The sequence below is a fragment of the Bemisia tabaci genome, chromosome 3 (assembly GCF_918797505.1).
Source record: "Bemisia tabaci chromosome 3, PGI_BMITA_v3".
In the NCBI taxonomy this organism is placed as follows: Eukaryota; Metazoa; Arthropoda; class Insecta; order Hemiptera; family Aleyrodidae; genus Bemisia; species Bemisia tabaci.
The window spans coordinates 35,774,654-35,797,093 of NC_092795.1; the positions used below are offsets into that span (position 1 = coordinate 35,774,654).

General features: G+C 40.5%; 1 protein-coding gene across 1 annotated transcript; it reads right to left on the reverse strand.

Annotated features, from left to right (window-relative positions):
• Nucleotides 1–1,249: 1,249 nt before the first annotated feature.
• LOC109043463 (dopaminechrome tautomerase) lies at nucleotides 1,250–13,890 on the reverse strand. The gene is made up of 5 exons (XM_019060665.2): nucleotides 13,726–13,890; nucleotides 9,224–9,520; nucleotides 5,245–5,633; nucleotides 4,180–4,566; nucleotides 1,250–2,931 (listed from the first exon to the last, which is right to left on the reverse strand). Exons 2-5 carry the CDS (start codon nucleotides 9,501–9,503, stop codon nucleotides 2,602–2,604), a joined length of 1,386 nt encoding a protein of 461 aa, XP_018916210.2. The 5' UTR covers nucleotides 9,504–9,520; nucleotides 13,726–13,890; the 3' UTR covers nucleotides 1,250–2,601.
• Between the last annotated feature and the right edge of the window lie 8,550 nt (nucleotides 13,891–22,440).

Sequence of the window (22,440 nt, forward strand, 5' to 3'; positions counted from 1 at the left end):
GCAAGACGTGTGCCGTGTTGAATTCTTTAAGTACTTACTGATTTGATAGATTTGACTTGTTTTGTGACTGAGAAGGTTATAATTCAAATTGATATTACTTTATTGGACGTGAGAAAGACTTGAGGACGTGATTGGTCCATTCCGTTAAGCACGTTACGGATCTGTCAACGCAAATATTAATTTTTTTAGACTGCTCGACCAAAATTTACTTGGTCAAAATTTTTATTTCCAGTTATTTCATTTTTTTCTTCTTGTTTAGCTTGATGCTTCCCCTAGATTATTGCAAAGCTCGAAAAATAACTTGATACAGTCTGATAACATCAAAGACTCTCGATGAATCAAACGTGTTCTAATTTTATTATTCCTCACGACTTACCTAAATTTGTTGTGCAATATTTCAGTCTGTTTTGACCAGGTGCCAGTATTTTTGGTCATAATTTACAGCATCGAGTCATACGCTTAAGACCTTACCAAAATGTCAGCTGTCAAACATAAAATCAAATCTGGGACGCGACTTTTTTTGTTTTTTTTCGTACAAAAAATGTTAGCCACATACACGCTCCGAAGTTATATAATAATTATATAATTGCTGCACAATGAAACTATCCGGCTCAATGTGAGCACATCTGTTTGTTGTTTTTGGCTACCTTTTTTCCATGGATAGACCTCCTGTCTCCATACCACCGTCTGATCCATTGTTACGTGACATTCAGGAGAGGAGGAACATTTCATCACAAGTCTCTTTTTTAGATGTGTCGGACGCTTGAAGGTAAAGAGAATCGAGATCGCTGATATATGAATTCAATTGATTCGTATTTTTTTTTCGAACTTTTTGAGGTGCACACTTATAGAACACGCAAAGTAGGTTCATCGTCAGAAAATTAATTAAAACTGCGCAGATGAGATACTCAGGTGCCAATCGTATAAATCCGTGGATGATTAAAGTAATATTTGTCTCTGCGAAATAAACACAGATATCAAATGCAATATCGGGAACTTCCCAAGTGGCAGAATAACTATCATTAAGTTTAGATGGTCGAATGCAATTTTTCATGGATTGATACTTTAAATCAAAATTAAATCATTCCTTATATGAACATAAAATAGTTTGGCTGCTCTCCTCAGCCTATCATGCACAAATCCTCCGGACGAGAAGATAGTCATTACTTAGAAACAAATATGTCGTTGGAATATGATTTTTTTAAAATGCTGTTACGTTTTTAGATGAAAGAATATAAGAAAAAGAAAATTAAAAGTTGGTACGTTTCAATTTAATTTAACGTCAACTTAAAAACAGTGTAAAAAATGTCTTACTCAATAAGATATATAAATTGGACAAAAACACAATAGCTAAAATAAAATTACGCAATATTAATATTTTCATCAGTTCATTGAAATTTTAATGAGCGTACTGGATTTGTCAAAAATTCACACACGTTTTATGAGTTACGATACAACTCAAGTCCAATGATATTTCTTGTGACACTCTTAAGGGCATACACTGGTCATCTAAGTACGAGTACTAGAGCCCGTTTCAGATTACTTTACCTCCTTCGATGTATGCGCAGTATAGGGAATCTTATTCTGCGCATATAGCGGAAGAAGGAAAACGATCTGAGACGGACCCTAGGAGCTTAAATGTAAGTATCCATGCTCATTAATGTACATTTTAAGACTAAAATCGTTAGTTTTCAATTGTGTGGTGACTCCTTGTCCGGTTCATGCATTCACAAATTATAGATATTTTGGTCACGCCATGTTTTGTTATGGTAAAGTATTAAAAATAGAACAAAAAGAGGCTGGCAAAATGGATAAGAAAAGGATCCTCTTAGAAGTCACTACATTCGTTGTTTTGTTGTCTGGTTATTTAGTGATTATTCCACAGCAACCGTGAAGAAAGTGAGGTAAAAAAAAAAAAAAAAAAAAAAAAAAAAAAAAAAAAAAAAAAACTAAATTCATATTAACTTCAGTGAATCATCTTGACTGAACGTTCAGTTGTTATATGGTACTAATATTCGACTCTTCGAGACTTTCTAAAGACTCTTTCAAAATTTTAGTGAGCATTTATGCATAATTTGAGAATATTTTGTCTTGGCACATCTACTTTTGAGCATCTACATACGAGCTAATCGATTCAGCATACCAATTAATTTAATAAAAAGTCGCGTAAAAATATTCAAAAGTGCACTCTTAGTGGCAGTGACCCGTAAAAATCAATTTCGTGAGAAATACTTTAAACAAAAGTATTAAAAAAAAAAAAAAGAAAAGAAAAAAAAAAAAAATACAAAATTGATGTGCCGGGCCGCATCTATTCCCTGCATTCGCGAAAAATCAATAAATAAGATCATATCTACACTCATGAATAGGATGCGATAAAACGTCGGACATGCTTCCTATAGGTGCGAGTTTAAAAGTTCAACGCTCTTTGTCAATAAGTTCCGAATTCCTTACGATCATCACCGTCCATCAGGTCAACTGAATAATCCAAGTAAGGTGCACCGGTCACCAAAATAATTTTTGCACCATGGTCCACGTTCAATGTGCATGTGCGACACCGTGTGATGTCATTTGTTCGACGAGCTATTTATGTGTTTTGCACGCTCAGGGCCAGAGTCTAGGTACAGTTTTGATGGCTGACGTCGCCGGCTGTGGTGCCCTCCGTTGGTGAGCGCGTCTTCTTTGATGGTGCTGGTGCTGATGCTGGTGTTGGGGTCCCTTGTCGAACACCGGGGGCGCCACGAAGTTGGGGTCACATGGTGTGTCCTCAATTACTTTGTTCGCCTCGCCGTATAAGATCCTGAAGTTGACCTCGTTGTTGTTCAGCGCATCGTTGTTGAAGACGGGCAGCTTGTTCGAGACGACCCAAACGCGACTGGCCCTGTCTACTTTCAAATCCGAGGGGTAGAGAAGCGTCACGTTGTTCTGCACAACCTGGGATAAGGAATTAAAGTAGAGAATTAGAACACATTCCAAGATAAAGGAGATTTGTGGGCGTTAAAAATGTCATCCATCTTGCGCTCATTTTCATTTTTACCAAGAAAAATCCCTTTGGACGACTGAATCAAAATTTCTAAAAAAAAAAAAAAAAAAAAAAAAAAAAAAAAAAAAAAAAAACGCATTTACGTGCAGAACACCACAAAAATAAATGGACGTATGTATGATAAAATAAATCTTGTGCAAAGGGTTTCCATACAAAATATATCCGTTCAGCATAAATACGTTCAAATGTGATGTCAGTTACACACTTTCCCCCCTTCTCTCTTTAACCTTAAACGGGAAATCTTAAAAAACCTTAAACATCTTTAATGTGATTCGCAGGGGCAGAAACATCAGAAAATATTTTCCAAATACACGTTCATCGGCTTTTATTTAGGTGGCAATAGTGGCAATTTAGGAAGTTCGGCAATTCATCAAGCAATAGGTGGACAAAATTAAAAACAAGCAGTAAGCTCCAACGCATTCGCGTCGGAAAGCGGCTCTGGCGACGGTAGTTGTAGTCAAGAATGAGGGCCTAGACACATTTTGTCATTGATGTACAATCCGAAAACTGTCCGACTACGGTTTCCTTGGTAACCTTTGTTTGCTATCAGCTGATATCGAGTAATATGCCTAGGAAGCTCCAACCACTGCATTCTTCCACAAAACCGCGAAAACTTTAAAATTCAAAATTTCAAATTTTGAACGTAAAGTACATTTTTTTCCATCACGAGATTAAAGCACAAACAAGTTTTGAATTATTGACTGTATCACCATGATTCCAAAAATACACTACACAACATAGCATTGGCTAACAATAAAACAATATGCAATAAAATAAAGTCATGACAAGGTACATAGTCGAAAATGGCGCCGATTCCCATCAACCAACGCGCGGTCTCTCCAATGTAACATGGTCCATTGATACTCCCCAGCTGGGACCGTCCGGAATAGCAGCTCTAGTGCAAGCACCAGAGCCGCTAAAAATTATAATTAATATTATAAAATCGTGGATTGAGGGAATAAGGCAGGAGATGAGGAGATGCGATCTGCCGGAGGAGCTCTGGCAGGATCGCTATCAGTGGCGGTTGGGTGTCGCGGAGCGCACAGAAGCGCTATAAGAGCGACTTAGTTAGTTAGTTAGTTAGTTATTTAGTTAGTTAGTTGGCTATAATTAATTACAATAAAGAATAAAATAATTACCTGAACAGCAGTACGAGGAGAGTATTCCTGCGATTTATCGCAGGCGTTCCAGCAGCCGATGGCGTTCTTGTGGGGGAGCGTGTAGAAAAGAACGCCCGTTTGGGGGTCCATGGACTGGGCGCCGGCTTGGTTAAATTCCCCGCCGCGGGAGCCGAGGAGCTTGTAGCCGTAGAAGTCGGCGGCAAGGGTGGCGTTCTTGAGGACGCGCGTCGAGACGGCGTACTCGGTGTAGGCGGAGAGCGCGTGGAAGAACAGCGTCTTCTCGCCGGTTTCCACAGAGCGCGGCGATAGCGCCACCCCGAAGATACCGTCGTCCCACCGGAAGTTGAAGCCTCCGATGAAGTAGTTGCCGGCCAGTGGGTCAGAGTTGAAGTACTGGTGGTTCACCTGTCAAGAAAAACAGAAACCCGGGGTAAAGTTAGGTGAAAGTTTGTCGGCCTCCTATGCTGCCGTACTAAGGAAAAACGCCGTATAAACATTCGAGGGTTGCTAAATTTTCTCTCAGATAAAAGTTATTTCAGAAGAAAGTTATGAAGGTTTTTTCTTAAAATTTTCAGGAACTTAAGGTGAAATCACAAGCGCCATGCGAAGTTTCAGAATTTCCGCCGCCATTTTATTCTCTTACAGAGCAATCGTCGGTTAAATCTGTTTGAAAATTTCACTGAATTTTATCGGTAGCACAAAGAAAATTCGCTGAGATTTTTGGACAGCTTCGTCGAACGATTTCTCTGTAAAAAAGAAATGGCAGAAATTTTGAAACGTTCCATGGCGATTGTGATACTTTGGCTAAAAAATAACACGGTGAATTGAGTCAATCAGAGAGGTCGGACATACAATTTTTGACTAAAACTGCAAAGTTTGATGTTTTTTTCGTCACATTTTAAATTTCAAGGGGTGTTCCTAAAAGAAAATTCCTTCAGAAAACCAATGAACCCACTTTTAGAACCTCAAAGTTTGGCACAAACGGAGTTTCAAGCTTTTAAAGTTTCAAAATTGTGTCCGACCCGTCCTATTGACTCGATCCTCTGTGCGACGTCAATTCAATAATCGGCCAAAAGAACAAACCTGATAAGCGTCGTTCTTCTGCATGCTGTACACGATGAGGACCTTGCCCCAGAGATCCGGGATGTAGGCCCAGGCGTCCTGGCAGTTGTCCCTCTCGACATCGACGATGATGTTGGCGATCCAGGTGCGGCAGGGCAGGAGCTTGGCCTCGATCTCCCGCTCGAGGACGAGCTGGTCGGTCTTGAGGTCGAAGACGAGGATCCTCGGCTGGAAAAGCTTCGTGAAGGAGGTCTTGATGTCCAGGATCCCCAGGTCGACCATCCAGAGCCGGTCGCAGGCGTCCACGCTCATCCGGAACGGCGAGACGATCTTGAGACCCGGCTCCTTCGACTTCATGTTCTGCGACGCCCAATTCGGGTACGGGATCAACTTCGGGGCTTTGTACATGTCTGTCACAAAAAACACACCAGAGTAGATAGTATTAACTCACTCGGAGACAGAAAATAGCTAATTAGAGCAGGGATGTTGTTCTCCCGCACGAGCATCAGATTCTGGTAGGGACACGGGAAGCGAAAACGCCTTCAATTTTCAGTGTATGCAACGCGGATATCCCTTGAGCACGAATAGTTGCATCAAGGCGCTGTGATCACTACTTGTCACATCTCTACACTGCTGCCGATGCTTTGTGTTGTAAATTTTACGGAGTGATCTTATTTCCCTCTGTTACTCAACTAAATACGTATCCTCTTCATCAACTTCGGGGCTTTGTACATGTCTGTCACAAAAAATACACCAACTTAGATAGTATATTAACTCGTTCTGACAATGAGATGGAATAAATGCACTTTTTTAAAAGAGATTTGTCTACCCATTACAGACCCAGAGAGTTTTAATAAAAAATTGATTTAAAACAGTTTCTCATGGTGAAAAAGAGAGGTGCGACCTAGAATTTGGTGATCGGATTGAAACCTAGTCATAACGTAATCTCACGGGACCGAGAAATTTTTCCGTTAACAGCAGGTTGAGCAGGTCTATTTACATGCATTTATGGACCACGGGACCGGAGAAAAGTCCGTAAAGATCTGTTTTCCGCTCTGAGCGGGGTCCGTTAAGATCAAGTTTCACTGTATAATATGCCTATTGAGAAAAAAATGAGGGTGCGATTATGAGTTAGGTACGTAAGAGTTTACGTTCCAACTGCCACGGGATCGCACCAAACCCGGAACATCCGAGAATCAGCCAAGGTATTGAACACAGCCCTTTTTTCCAACCTTCCCATGGGAAATATTTTAAGAAATTTTGTATACAGTTTTTTTTTAAAATGTATTCACCGTTTCCGAGATATCCGCGCTCAAAATTTTACCAACTAACGTCACATGACTGAGAAATTTAACTCTTGATCATTTTCTGTTCTTTTTCTACGCCCGCCACATGCCAATAACAAGTCTCGGATCGGAGCAGCATGACAAAAATCACTCGACTTAATGAACACCTCAAATGCTACAGAAAGTCAGGGGCTTTTAAGCTGTACTGTAAGGAGAATATTTCCAGGTAACTTAATTTTAGAAGATTGTGCACATTAAAATGCACCCTTTGCTAAAATTTAAGAAAAGAAAAGAAATTAACGCGGCATACAGTTCACCATGTGCGACAGAATTTTAGGTAAGATTCACCTAAAGTCAACGTCGAAAAGATGTCCCTTCGATTAAATCCACTCTTACATCAGTTTGGGTCTTTTCAGATTTCTCTTACGCTGAACCCTCCGAGTATTTTGAAACTTGTCTTCTGAAGCATTTCATACTAAAAGTTAGGTTCAGTTACCGTTCATCTCCGTAAAATGGTACAACACAAATCGGAAGGATTTTTTGTTACAAACGTAAGATCCCTGTATAGCTTGACCTACAGTTATTTACTTAGCAAGCTCGTGATTCATTAGTCACGAATTAGCGAATGCTGCCAATTAGAAAATGACTATTCATGAGTTTGGCAAAGGAGTGCAATAACCGCAGTTCTAGTCAAAGATAAACAAACCCGCTCAATTCCTCTTCACACCCTCCCTTGAAGATAAATGCTGGAGTTCCTGCCACTCGGATAAAACAGGGCACGCAGTGCCCATGATTTAGTTTCATGAATGAAAGACCATGTATGTACTCAGGTCTCGAATAAATACAGATTTTCATTGCACTAAAGTTAATTATTATTCGGCAAGGATTCATGTATGTACAGGGTGTTTCAGACCACCCGTACCAGGCCTTTTTCTCGGTTGGTTTAGGTCGTACGAAGTCGGAGACCTCGGGGTTGAATAGGGAATTGACCCCAAGGAATCCGAATTTTGAGGTCCCGAAACCCCCCCACCCCCCCTTGGGGGATAAAGGGGGGGTCACGATGCTAAAAGTCACGGTTCCCGACCGAATTGCGGATAGATCGCATCAGAATTGAAAAGCACGGAAAATTTCACGTGAAATTGACCCCTAAAAATCCAAAGTCGGACCATCCAAGGCCCAAAAATGACCCCTAAAGAGGGGGCCAGTACTCCACTCCATAATTTCTCTTTGGTCTCAAAATTGACGTAAATTCTCCAGAAAAAGACGGTTTCCCAGGTAATCGACCCCGAGAAATCCAAATTTCATGGTCCCGAAGCTCCTCTAGCCCCCCTTGGAGGGTAAACGGGGGGGCCCAATTTTAAAAATCGGGGCTCCTTTCCGAATCGCAAATTGATTGCATCCAAATTGAGGAGCAGAACACATTTACATCTTAAGTGACTCCTAAGAGTTCTAATAGACCCCCTGAACGGCAGAAAGTAATCCCCTGAGGAAGGGGGCCTCGCTCCCGCCAAAAATTTCTCAGGATTCCTCTTTGGTCGCAAAATTGACGTCGATTCTCCAGAAAAAGACGGTTTCCTATGTAATCGACCCCGAGGACTCTAAATTTCATGTTCCCTGAGCTCCTCGGGGTTGATTACATAGGAAACCGTCTTTTTCTGGAGAATCGACGTCAATTTTGCGACCAAAGAGGAATCCTGAGAAATTTATGGCGGGGGCGAGGCCCCCTTCCTCAGGGGATTACTTTCTGCCGTTCAGGGGGGTCAATTAGAACTCTTAGGAGTCACTTAAGATGTAAATGTGTTCTGCTCCTCAATTTGGATGCAATTAATGTGCGGTTCGGAAAGGAGCCCCGATTTTTAAAATTGGGCCCCCCGTTTACCCTCCAAGGGGGGCTAGAGGAGCTTCGGGACCATGAAATTTGGATATCTCGGGGTCGATTACCTGGGAAACCGTCTTTTTCTGGAGAATTTACGTCAATTTTGAGACCAAAGAGAAATTATGGAGGGGGGTACTGGCCCCCTCTTTAGGGGGTCATTTTTGGGCCTTGGATGGTCCGATTTTGGATTTTTAGGGGTCAATTTCACGTGAAATTTTCCGTGCTTTTTAATTCTGATGCGATCTATCCGCAATTCGGTCGGGAACCGTGACTTTTAGCATCGTGACCCCCCCTTTACCCCCAAGGGGAGGTGGGGGGGTTTCGGGACCACAAAATTCGGATTCCTTGGGGTCAATTCCCTATTCAACCCCGCGGTCTCCGACTTCGTGCGACCTAAACCAACCGAGAAAAAGGCCTGGTACGGGTGGTCTGAAACACCCTGTATAATGAGACAAGAATCACAACACAACACTCGCAGCGGAGACAGGGGAACACGGGCGCACCTCAGTCTCTAATGTCAAGTTCAAGGTCCACTTTATACCAGTTCACTGCCCCAGTGTGCAGGTATGTACTTACACCTTTGCCGAGGTTTGCAATTCCATGCCTAAATCAATGTGCCTCTTCTTTTCTTAACGTTTCCACAATCTGCCCAAGGAACACAGAACACAGACTGCAAAAAATTGCAATTAAACATACAGTGTGGCCCAGACCTACCCTACCAGGCCTTTTTTTCGGTTAATTTGGGTCGTACAGAGCCGTATGGATAAGCCAGAGACAGTGGTTCCTTATTGCAAAATGTAACCCATTTATTATTCAGCTAATTAAACTTGCTGCTCACCATTCATTTTGACGTAGTTGAGGGACGAGGGGACACCCTTGCCCAGCCTGGGAACGGAGATGAAAACCTTGTCCTGCCACACCTCGACCCCCATGGGCACGCTGTTCCCAGGGATGAAGTCACCCGCGGCGATGGCTTGCTGCCGGCTCTGTTCACTCGGGTAAGCGAAGTCCAGGGTCTTCCAACTGAAGACTTCAACGAGCTCATTTCGGGGGGTTCCGAGAGAGCAGCCCTGCCACAGGGTCGCAACGACCAGCAGGGTCAATAATATTGGCTGCATGTCCCGATGTTATGAGTCTGAAACAGAAGGGAAATTTCGGATATTTAATTGTCTTTCTTGAAAAGACGTAAAGGAAATAAAATTAGAAATTAATGGATTCACGATTATTGAGATTCGCCAATTCGATAAATCGTCGTCCTCTCACGAAAGAGCGTAACTGCATTTCAATGTTGCCAAATTTCTCTTCAAAAATTTCATTTTTACCAGGAAAATCTTGGGCTTTTTTACCAGAAAATTTGTTTTGATTTGAAATTTGAATTTTGATTTGTTTTAAGATCTTACAGCAAAATCACAGAAATTTTGGAAAGAAACCGCACAGGTGCATTCTTATAAACATTTGACTTGCACGAGTCAATTTTACAACCTTGGAATGGAGTTGCGTTCCTATGTGCAGAAAACTACGAAGTACACTTAGTCGAAAAGCGTGTGCTCCCATTACACCAATTGAAAATCTCTAATCATGTTTTACTTTCTTTTAAAAGGAAACTAACCAAAATATTTCCATAAAATTTCTGATGAGTGTTTTAAAATGAGTATGAAAATTCTCAGAAAACGTCGAGAAAAACTACCCGTTCGTTTCATTTTTAAAAATTGAATAATACATGAGCGAAGTATTGCAATTTAGCAATTTGAGATACGCATTTTTTAGACCTTTGCAACACAAAATGTTTTAAATTAAAATTTTATGATGATTCGAAATTGAAGTTGAGCATGGCCGGGAATATGAACTATCTATCAAAAAAATTTTCTAAGAATTTGGAAGTTTCCGCATTATGCAGAGTTATAACCAAGCAGTTGCAAGCTCTAATTCCGAGTGGAAAACATTCATTATAATTGATTCATTGGAAGTATCTGGGTTGCCCAAGGCGATTCGCAACTTTTTTCACACACAGCGTAAAAATATTACGTAACAAAGAGACTAAAAAGATTGCTACACTGTGAGATACATGAATCATGCAGCCCCAATTAGTGCTGAACACATCAATGAAAGCTTCCGGTCGTAGCTTGGGATGGACTAAAATTTCCAGTCGCGATCGCTTGTTTTCCTTGAATTTCGTTGAAGTCTCCGTGGAAACATCGGTGCCCTGGCTACCTTATTTACGGATCTGCCGTCAAATAACATAATCGACTAAAATAAACTGTGAAATCTACTCTGAATAATATCTACTGAAAAACAGAAGTTAGATATATAGTTTCCTTCCGGCCAAAGTATCACAAGGGCCATGCGATGTTTAAAAATTTCCGCCGCCATTTTATTTTTTTACAGAGAAATTGTTGGTTGAATCCATTGGAAAATTTCACTGAATTTTCTTCATACTGCCGATAAAATTCAGTGAAATTTTTAAGTAGATTCAACCAAAAATTTCTCTGTAAAAAAATGAAATGACGACGGAAATTTTTAAACGTCGCATGGCGCTTGTGATACTTCGGCCGGAAGGTGACGATGTAGTTCAAAAAAATGTATTATCCGCTCGGGATGTGACGGATAAACTGGATCATTCAAATTGTATTAATTTTACTTATATTTTAAATGCGTTTGAGAAATGTACCGGTTGAAATGAGCAGGCTTGTTTTTATTAGATAAGCATTTTATTTGAATGAAAAACTCAGTTATTTTATTTCGATTCTCACAGTTTCTTAATTAATTTATACTACGAATATACCTATATCGAACAATTTACCTCGGTTGAGTTATCTGTTCGTGTATTCCCGCCCTTCCATCAATTTTCAGAATCAATAAATGTAGCATAACTTGGAAACGTGGTTTGATTCAACCTTCATTATCACGGCCTAAGATATATTAAATTACGTGTAATTCTTTTGAAGAAATGATTTGCGGAGTCATTAAAAAATTATAGAAGCGTCTGAACGAGTTCAATTGCGTTAGATGTAAAATTGTCTAGCTCGCTTCGTATGTGCGAGAACTAGCTGCCCTCAGATTTTTATTCAACAATTACAAAGCAATTACACGCCGCTATAATGTAGGTGTGGACTGCGGTGAATGCAGTTAATAATTAGAGTTTAATGTGTATAGGGTGTCCCAAAAACAGGATACGAGGCTGATATTGTCTGATGCGATTAAAATGTGATGCGAAGATAGGAAAGTAATCTCGTCGTCTGTATTAAACGAACTCTTAAAAAGCTGTCCGGAACAAATGCGCCAAAATAGGACGCTTATTATACTTTTAAGTATTTTGATCTCTCAGCATCACGTCTTAAAAAATTTAGTCCTACCGGAACATCAAAAACATGAAAGTGAGATTTGATCAAATCAAAGCCAATTTGCCTTGAAATTCAAATATAAAACGGATTACATTTTGCAATAAGGAACCACCATCTTTGGCTCTTTCAAAAGCACATTTCTGCACAGGGATTTTGATGGCATATATGTTGTTTCTAAAATGAGCCGTAAATAGTGGTTCCTTATTGCAAAATGCAATCCAAGTAGTGTTTCGAAAAATCGGAAATATTCTCGATGGGCCGATTTCTCACTCAACTAAGGCCCGGTAAAATTCTTGAGACTGCCCGGATTCAATTATTTTCAGATGACATTTTCGTGTGTCAGGAACCGCTGAGTTTTAGAGACACCTTATAATAATTATCACCAAATGCATTTTTATCCGCTCTGATCACTCGCAGAGGTCGGAGAGGGTCCCTCTTATCGTATTTATCCGTTGACCCCATTATTGTATGTAGAATCAATGTTTAAACTGAGACTAAGAGTAAAATTTAGGTTCGTAAAATTTTAGTTTCGGCAAATAAAGTAATGCAGACTTTTGCACAGCACTTAGATATTTAAAATCTGTGAAACATTACAATTAAGTGTAAAAAAAATACTCTTAGGCCTAAAGCAAAAGACAGACCAATCGTAAGAGGCGCAATTACCACATAATCGATGTTGGAAATTCTCACAAAATCTAAATTCAATGAAATTATTTCTTCAATAGGATTTGAACTTTCATTTATTTTAATTTCATAACAATGCCCTCAAAATGGACAAAATTACCACAGCCGATTACTTTTGTAGCACATAATTTCACGGTATCACCTTCATAGATTACCAAAGTACTTTGCAACTGTTACATACTAAAACATAATTGAGCAACTCTTGATTGGACTTCGTAATTGATAGAACTGAAATTCTAAAGGAAAAGCGTCTATTAAAAGGAAATGACGCCTTTAGGCATAATCAGTCAATTCAACTGAAGTTTTAAGGGGCAAAACTTGAAGATTGAAGCAGGTACCCTTGGGTTAAAATCCTTGTTTGAATGGACAGGTCTGTGCGACAGTGATCAAAAAAAGGGAGAAAAGTCACACTCTGATACGTAACGATTGTCTTTAACAGAAAAATCGTTACAAATATAATCGATAAGAAATCAATTTTCTTACTTTTGACACTGCAGTATCCTCTATGCCTATAGGCGTGGCTTTTTCGGGATGGAACCAAGCAATAAGGGCCCTTATTGCGGAAACTTAAACTGAAACTTTATGTGACACCGAAAAATCTCATTTTGGGTCAGAATTTATTATCAGTTTTTGATCCAAAACGCTTTCCGACACTCTACAGAAAACATGAGATCAAAGTTTTCGGGCATGATTTTTATTATCAAGGATGTTTTGAACTTTTAAAATGAATCGCTTCTGAGGCAGCGCCAATTGATGACTAGCAGCGTTTTTCGGCCTCGAACTCACTATTTTTTGCCTTCAGATTTTAATATTCCCTCGAAAAGTCAATACTTGGAATTTTTCGGTGTTCTGTGCACTGAACGATGCAAAATTGACCCCTCCAACCCGTGTTACCGTTAGCAAGGTTTTGTTCTTTTTCATTTTTCTATCTTTAAGGCCCTTTTGCCCAACACATTACGTATGGGAAGCAAAGGGACGTCGGCCAAACTACACTGGAAAAAAAAAAAAAAACACATTGGATCTAGAGTCCAGACTCTTGAAAACATTGACAAGAAAAAATACTTTTGATTCAATCGGATTTTTGCTTGAATCAAAACGAAATCCGCTTAAATTAAGAGGCTTGGTTCTTGATTTAAGCCAGATTCTGCTGGAATCAGGAGTACTTTTTCTTGTCGATGTTTTCAAGAGCCTGGACCCTAGATCCAATGTGTTTTTTTTTTCCAGTGTACATTAACAACGTATTATATCTGTATTATCTGCACAGAGCATCGAACCTGGAGGGTAGAATATGGAAACGGAAATAGGCAGTACCTACCTGACCACGATCCAGTTAATCGCTCGATCGATCGGCGGAAGGCGGAAATTTCACGGGCGCACCTCACACGTGGGTCAGAATCGGAAGCGCGGGTCCGCGGGGTAATTGGCGGTCAGGAGTCACGACACAGACTGAGCTGACCACTGACCGATAGAGCGAATGCGTCTGGGCGAAGGATGACAAACACGGTTGCCATCCAGTGAGGGGATTTTGCAAAATCCCAATAATAACCCGTGAAATTGTCGATTTCCGCATGAGATCTTGCAACTCTGTTGGCAAACCACAATTCCACCGGCACCGGGTCACCGGGTGCGCAAGGTCAGAGCAGAGCAAGTGGTTATGCATCCGCTAGCTCCGGGCGCCACGAATTTCAGATCGGAACGAACGAGCTTGCCTAATTTGGCGGGAAATTAATACGAAGTTATAGTTGGGCTAGGTCAGGAAGGGTACACCGTCAACAATTTCATGCCTATTTTGCCGCTAGAAAACCCGGGTGATAACAGCGCGGAGTGGAATCGACTTTTTTTTTGCGAAATGATGAATAAATACCGCACTTACGAAGCGGCCTTCACCCCTCATTCATTATCACTCGGATTTTATGAAAGTGGGAAAAGCTTCGGAGTGAAATACTATCCGGATCTCACTGAGAGATTTTTATCAGTTCGTGATCCGCGAAAAAAACTGATTGTGAGGCTCAACGCAGTTTGGGACTAGGGGCTCAAAACCAAATTTTCCGTGAGCGAACTTGATTCTTTCCGAATCAACGATATCTAGTATGCATAAAGTTATAGTTAATTCACACGTCAAAACTAGCAGCGTTTTCTGATTGGAGTCAACATAGTCGACATGAGAACGGTATGGAAGTTATGTGCATTGGTGTTTCGCCGTCAGTGTTCGAGGTAGGCTAGAAAACGTCCACTGTTTGCAACGTCCATTTTTGGCTCTACACTGAAAAAAAAGCTACGGACGATATAGACGCATACAGTCCGTTCCGGGCTGAGCGGCTGAAAGTTCCGGGTACTGGAGCGGGAGCCGCAGCTTCGATTGCTCCGGGTGCTGGAGCCGCAGCTTCGATTACTCCGCGTACTACGCTCGGAACTTTCGGCCTCGGAGCCCGGAACGCGAACGGTATGTCTACATGACCCGTAAGTCCGGCTTCCATGGCCGGAGTTTTTTTTCAGTGTAGGGTTTGGATCTTGTATCGATGGCTAACGAACAATACCGCGTAACTAACAATTCGTCGCCTACCTGACATAAGGGTGTAACTACAATCTGCAATGAACCCTGTCCTCCATACAATTCAAAGCTTTTCCTGGCTCATCTCAATGTGTAGTTACGCCCTTATGTCAGCCAAGCGACAAATTTTGGCAAAATGAGTTGGCAACTTTGCCGCATTCTAATACGCAAGTTAGTGTTTTTAGTTTTTTCCAATACTCTAAGGGAGCGATTCAATGACGCTGTAATGTGATTGTAAAAAATATTACGAATCGAACCTTGAAGTTACAAAAATGGCAAGTTTTCTCGTCGTTCTGAAAAATTGTCGGTTTGCTGATAGGCGGTAGTTTTCGTTAGCCGTCGATATGAATCTTGCCTCGCTGTATGTCAACTTAAAAGTGACTATTATGATAACCGCTTGTTTCCATTTAAGTACGCAAGATTCTCTGGCAATGAGTGAATAATGCAGAAATTGCTTAGTAATCAATGGGTAGCGTAAAACTGTAGTGATGTAGAAATAAGTGCATCAGCAGAAATGCAAATGTATTGTTTGTCTAGTAAAAGCTTTAAAGCCTCTTATGGGCTAGCAAACTCTCCAAGGTTACCTCTGCTTAAGAACTACAAAATTACCTATGAAATTACCGTGATGCCATAGCAACTTGTTCAGGCCCCCCCCCCCCCCCCCCAAATAGTTGTGGTCACAAAGTAAACGACGATTTTACTAGAATCTTTGACACTGCCGAGCTCGGTACTAGCTGTTAATGTCATATTTCTTATGCCGTGATTTTCAATGTTTAAAATGGAGGCTGAGGAATTCTCGTCGAAATTCAGAATTACAAGTAGAATGTTAAAAGTAAATATCATACTTTCGCGAAGTAGGTACTGCTTGTGCATGCCTTGCCTCGTGAAAGAAAGTGAAGGATGATGAAGGTGGAAAGGAGATGGACACCACAGAAGGTAGCCTGCGAGAGGTTGTTCTCATTGCTTTAAATTCGAGATGGAAAGAGTAGTATAAATTGCATAAACCGATGTTTGAAGGAGTTTCAAAATAAAAAAGTATTTCAATATTTGTAGGATCCACCCTATAGTATCTATGTCATAATTGAGAATGCTATCCGACATGAAGGCGGATTGGGAATTGGACATTGGTCTGCACGACTTCGACCCATCCCTTTGAACCCCGAAGTAGTATCGAACGGGACCGCAGTAGGGGTCGAAGTATCAACCTATTGACACTGCCTCGAATCGATGGCCCTCGCATTGATTTTAGTACCTACGCACGTGCGAGCTCTCCGGTTTTGCAAGGACCGAGAGAAAAACATCTTCATCTGAACAATCGCAGAGAGCGTCAAAAACCTAATAATTTCATGACAGTTTTGAGTAAATCAGTCGAAATTGGATCAGCACCAATCGCTCACTATAGATTGAAGTGAATCCTCGCAGTTTTGGCGCAATGCACTCTAGGCATAATCAATGGACTTCAAATTTCAACTGTTTGGAGGATTATTTTGAAAATATTGAAATGTTAGTCTGTAGATCAATCACTAAGAGGCATTCACTCCAAAAAGTGTTTTTCGAAACTTTACGATATACTTTCAAAAGTACTGTTTTCAATTGATAATTATAATAGCGACTCTTTGAAACTCGGAACTAGCGAAGTTAAAAATTATAAACATTATTTTCGAATTTATTTTGAGGCCTAAAGGTTCATTTTTTTCCTATGACCGTTCCTTGATTGGTCTGTAGACTAATTATTCGGTGTTTCAGGTGGCGAAAATTTTCAATACATCGAGAAACAGTTAACTGTACGACAGCCACCGAGGGTATTTCTCGCTTACGTAAGGCGCAACCAAAACCCAAGCGGATCTCCCATCAGATACCGTGCCGTTCATCGAATTATGATGTTACGCGAAGTGAGTACCTGCATATGTGTTACATAAATCAGCCCTCTTGCAGCGGGATGAACGCAATCTCTTGGAAGGAGGGGGAAATTCCACATAAACTGAGGAGAGAAATGGACTGCATTTTGCAATTAGGAACCACAGTTTCTGGCTTATTTTAGAAACAGCATATCGATGGCTAAAGTGCGACACCACGTATCTCCATTGCGGTGTGTCAAAATCTTCGTTCCTGATTTATTTTTTGGAAGAGGAACAAGTCGATTTCATAGCTTGAAACTGATTCAAAATATTCTACTAACAGAGAAGAAAATTCAAGGAATTTTTCAACAACTTACTTAGACTAGTTTTCCAAGGGAAAAATAAAGTATGACTGGAAGTCTACAATGTCGCAAACGGAGATACTTAGTCTCGCACTTAAGCTATCGATATGTGCCACTATAGTTTCCCGGTGCAGATAGGTGATTTTATGGATGAGCCAAAAATAGCAGTTCCTTTTGGTGCAGTCCATTTGCGAACAATGAACAACTAGACAAGGTACGAATTTCAGCATTCTGATACATGTTTCTCAACCAAAATTTCACGTGGAACACGATACGCACAACGAAAATTACCAAAATCAACTCCTGACAAAGATATTTAATGATTCTTGATGCGTGAATTCAAACCACCCGCTCATGAAAACTCAATGCTCTACGTGATTCACATCGCGCGCTAAATGTTTATCATGACAGTCTCTGCGATGTAAAAATCTTCAACTTCAATCTTGACACTTTGGCTCAGCTATAGCAAATTACCAATAGTTTGAACAACACATGGTGGAAAATGAACATTGCTCGATTGAGAAGCTTGCTGAAACCGTTGTAGTGCGCGATTTGACTCACGTAGAGCTTTGAGTTTCTTGTGAGCGGGCAGTTCAAATTCCTCGTAATCAGTGCGAAATAAAAACGTTAATATCTTCGTTAGAAGTTGATTTCGGTAATTTTCGTAGTTTGAATCGTGTTCTACGTGAAATTCTGGTTAAGAAACATATATCAGATTGCTTAAATTCGTACCTTGTCTAGTGGTCCATTAAGAGGATAAATGATCACTGAATTAAAATGGAAGTAGTTTCGATCCTCTGCTTGCTAATTGCGTTTTTGTTCGTTAGTTTGTTTCATTTACATCAGCAAAAACAAAAAAAACAAAAAAACAAAAAACTCATCAGAGAAATGAGCTTTAAATTTCAATATTGACGGCCTATCATAATAATAAGATCTTAATAATTAAAATAAGATGATACTTTTTTTTACGTAATTTGTTTTCCACTATCGCTTACTTAATAGGTATGTATCAACGAGCCTCTCAATGGCTGAAATTTTTGTTTCAGCTCCGAGATAAATACCTACTCGAAAAAGTGTAGATTCAAACTGAATCCCTGAAGAACATTAACGGATTGAGGCAATGTTGTAACTGATTTTCAAAAAACGTCTTCGATTTTGATCAAACTTTACACAATGATCAAACGCTCAAAAAATTGTCATCCTTTAAACATCTATGAATGTTATAGGCAGCAAAAATGGGTATTGAGTGGCAGGGTGCTCGTACAGCCTGCTCGCACAGTTTGCCCTGCGATCTTGTTAAGCCGCGAGCTTTATCTCTCTTTATACAGCCTTCAATTGGAAAACACTACATAGCTCGCAAAAAATGTTTTGCTATCTCTACCTCGCTGAGGAGGAACGCCGTATGAACATTCGAGAGTTGCCAAATTTCCCCGAATAAAACATGTATTTCTGAGGAAATGTATGCATATTTTCCTTGAAATTTGCAGACATCTTTCATTAAATTGCAGACAAAATCGTCCAAATAATTTGAAGAAAATTATCCACAATTTTCTCGGTAAACTGGTTATTTATGAAAGGACATGTGGCAACGTCTAAAAGCTCATACGGCGTTTCTCCTTAGCAGGCAGATTTGGACTCGAACGATTACGCAAAAAAATATATTAAAAAGATAATGTTTTCCTCTTTTTAATGGGGAATATAATTAATGACGCCCACAAGGCTACGCAGCATTCGCATAAATTCATATACTGCCTGAAACTTTACAACCCCATGATGTAGTTCAATTCATTAGCCCATTCAAAGTATATTACTTACGGAGGTAGAGACGTTTTATTTTCATAATTAAGTAAAAAAAAATAATGCATCCATCTAATAAATGGATGTGGCGATAATCTATCGGCACAGAGCTAAAATGGGGAAGGCTAATAATAACTCGCGGATGTTTATTATGAGTCATGAACTTGAGTTCATTTACTTATGCAAACTATGCAGCAGGGAAGCCAAAGGGACTGGGACAACATCGTACGAGTGTCTATATCTATTTATTGCTTCCCGCGGGATATTTTTTCACTAAATTTTGTAGCGAGTAGATCCTGGATGTCGAGAATAAGTGCACTGCTGTATCCACTAATTGTCCTTTCCGCTTGTTCCATCATCATCCTGAAAAAATAGAAATTAAAAAAAAGAGGGAAAGAAAAAACAAAACAATGAATATATCGCCTCGTCGATCGCAAAACGAGAGTTGCCAGATAGCCAAAACAGCGCCGAATGTAGGAGTCGATGGGTTACATTGCATGGCTATAGCTGCACTTATTGTAGTAGTAGGTGTAAAAGCACCGGTAACACGTTTACGTTTAAAGAAGACCAATAACCAAGTCAAACTCTAAAGAGCGCATATTGCCTACCCTCTAAAATGAAGGAAAATTGACAGCAAGAAGCTGAACTACAAACAAAATTTTCAAGGGTAAAATCCATTACATTTCATTTTTCTTAAAAAGAATTGGAAAGAATTGAAATCACTATCGCTAGATTGTTAAATTTTACCTCACATATGTTTTTCTATTCTGCCTCTAAAACTCTCCTCACTCAGTGCCCTTCACGTATAGAATGTGCTTTATTTAAAGTATGAAACGTATAGAGTACGGTAGTGAATCTGAAACTACCGCCTAATTCATATGTTTCATTTAAGTCCTACACTCGCATTGCAAGATTGCATTTGCTTTATCTCACGTGCCCATCTATCAGTTTGCGGTTCAGGTAAAAGAACTAAGAATGTTCATAGGTAGCATTTCGGTAAAATCTGAGCCTTTTTTCTTAACATCATAGGAAACCGCGGAACGCTCTTTCAACTCAAAACAACGCTAAGATCAAAGGAAGAATTGACAAAGTTGGGTTCGGACCCAACATGCAACTATTTGAACTCCGCGGTGGGCTGGGTTGCATACTCTGGATTTTGCGGGCGAAATTTGAGATCTGCCAACGGACTATGCTCGCTCGCGATGTACGGCTCTCGCGATAGGTTCAGGTGGGATCAGTGTTTTCCTCAAGCAAATGCAATGCGGGCCACCGAGGAGTTCAAGTAGCTGCATGCTGCATGTTGTGTCTAAACTCCACTTCGTAGGTGAGGTGTATTCCTCAATCGCTTTGCGTTTAGTGCATTATTCAAACGCCGAGTTTGTCTTTCAGAAAAAATCTCAGTTTGTCAATAGTGTCCAAATAGTTGACCGCAACAGACGTCACGCTCAAGGAAAACACTAGTTGCGCCCGTACCCTATCGCGAGAGCCGTGAGCAGCTTTCAGATTTCGCCCGCAAAATTGAGCGTATGCAACCAGGCACACCGCGGAGTTTAAATAGTCGCATCTTAGGTCCGAACCTAACTTCGCATATTCTTTAACCATTGCTTTACGCTCCGCGCAATGCGCATTATTCAAATGCCGGGTTTATCTTTCGGAAAGGCATCTCAATTGGTTTACATTGCGTTATTTTGTTGGTAATGTGTTTTCTTTGTTAACTGAGTGGCACGCAGGAATTTTTACGGGTTATTCTCGGATGATTATAATTCCGAAGGGGGTGATGCATGAAAAATTACGAAATGAGTGTTGAACTGAAAATCGTGTTACTTAAAATAACGTCTTGATCAAAAGAAAGACTAAGAAAACATTTATTGTACTCACCTCTGGGAAACCTGCTTGATAATAATAGGTACCAAAAATGTGGATGTTTAGAAAACACACTTCTAGGTTTGCGACGTTGCAGACTTTTTTTCATGATTTATTTCTTTTGAGAGCGACCGATCATCATCGCGAAGTGTACGGCAGTGTAGGTATTTTCCTTCTTTTTACCATTGCAAAAATTGACGTGCGTTCTCTGTCAGGGCCGGATTTGCCTACTTGCCGCCCTTGGGCCGCCTGTATTTTGCCGCCCCCTTCTCATTCGTTTTGAAACATCAATAAAAACCATCAAGTGAGCATACCGGAGGGGGAGGGTTGCATAAGACGCGTTTACTCGTGTTGGACACTTTTTTTTGCGAAAGCCCTGTCAACATTACTAGCAAAAGTTCACGGAACTCGGCGCGAGAGTTAACTTCCGTAAACCTATCTCTGTGTGGACAAGGCCTTCCATTTATATGAAATGAACCAAAAAATTATGAAAGAACAAACATAAATGTGGTTTAATAAGTTTAAATTCCGCCGCCGCGCCGCGCTGACCTCACTGTGTTTGGCACAATGCGTGAAGTATTCCTACAGTTTGTTCTTGTGTGCGGTACGCGTTTCACGCCGACCGCTGCTGCACGCACTGTGTTTGACGCAATGAGTGAAGTACTCATGCAGTCTTGTAGGCGCCATGCGTTTCACGCCGCCCGCTGCTGACCGCAGCGACCGCACTGTCTTTGACGCAATGCGTGAAGTATTCGTGCAGACTTGAAGGCGCTAATATGTGTTACATGCCGACCGCCGCGCCGCGCCGAGGGTTTCTCCTTATCATCTCAAGTTCTCGTCATCATTGCTCTCTGCGCCGCGCCGTTCCAGGCCAAATTCCGTGTTCGGTTTCTCTCTTAGTCTTAATTCGACTAATTAAAGGTGCTGTATATTGTATCATAGAGAGATGACAAAATTAGAGATATACTCTCAGGAAATGAGAGATTTTGTCATCTTTTCTCGTTTGTATTTTTTTTTTCTAAATCCGATTTTTCTTTATAGCTACATTTAAAAAAATTGCAAAATTTGCCGCTCCCTAAATTTGCCGTCATGGGCCGCGGCCCATGTGGCCACCCCCTAAATCCGGTCCTGTTCTCTGTTACCTGACGATTTCGCGCGGAAGTAACTGATGTCGCTCTACTCAAAAAATTATAATAATGAGCATATATCTCCAAATACCACGTAGAAAAATAAAACTCAATGGGGAGTTTGGGCGGGAGAAATCTTGGAAAAGGGAGAGGGGGAGAAAAGAGGAAAAACGCAGAGGTTAGAAGAAAAAATACAAAATACGTGAAAACAAATTGAATAGTCTTTTTTCTGAAACTCTATTGGGTTGTTTTGGGAGAAAGGAATATAGTAATAGGAGAAAACATACGTATAACTCAATGTTAGATAAATAAGAGATGATTTTTTAAAAACATTTCGTATGGCGACCCATCAGCGTCCTTGCTAAATTACGGAACGCGGCGACGACATGTTCGTCGAAATTTTGTGCGATTGAAAAAGATGAGCCATGTATTGTGTGCATTTTCGGAGAAGATTACTTCACTGTAACGCTCTTTGATAAGAGATTGAGCCAT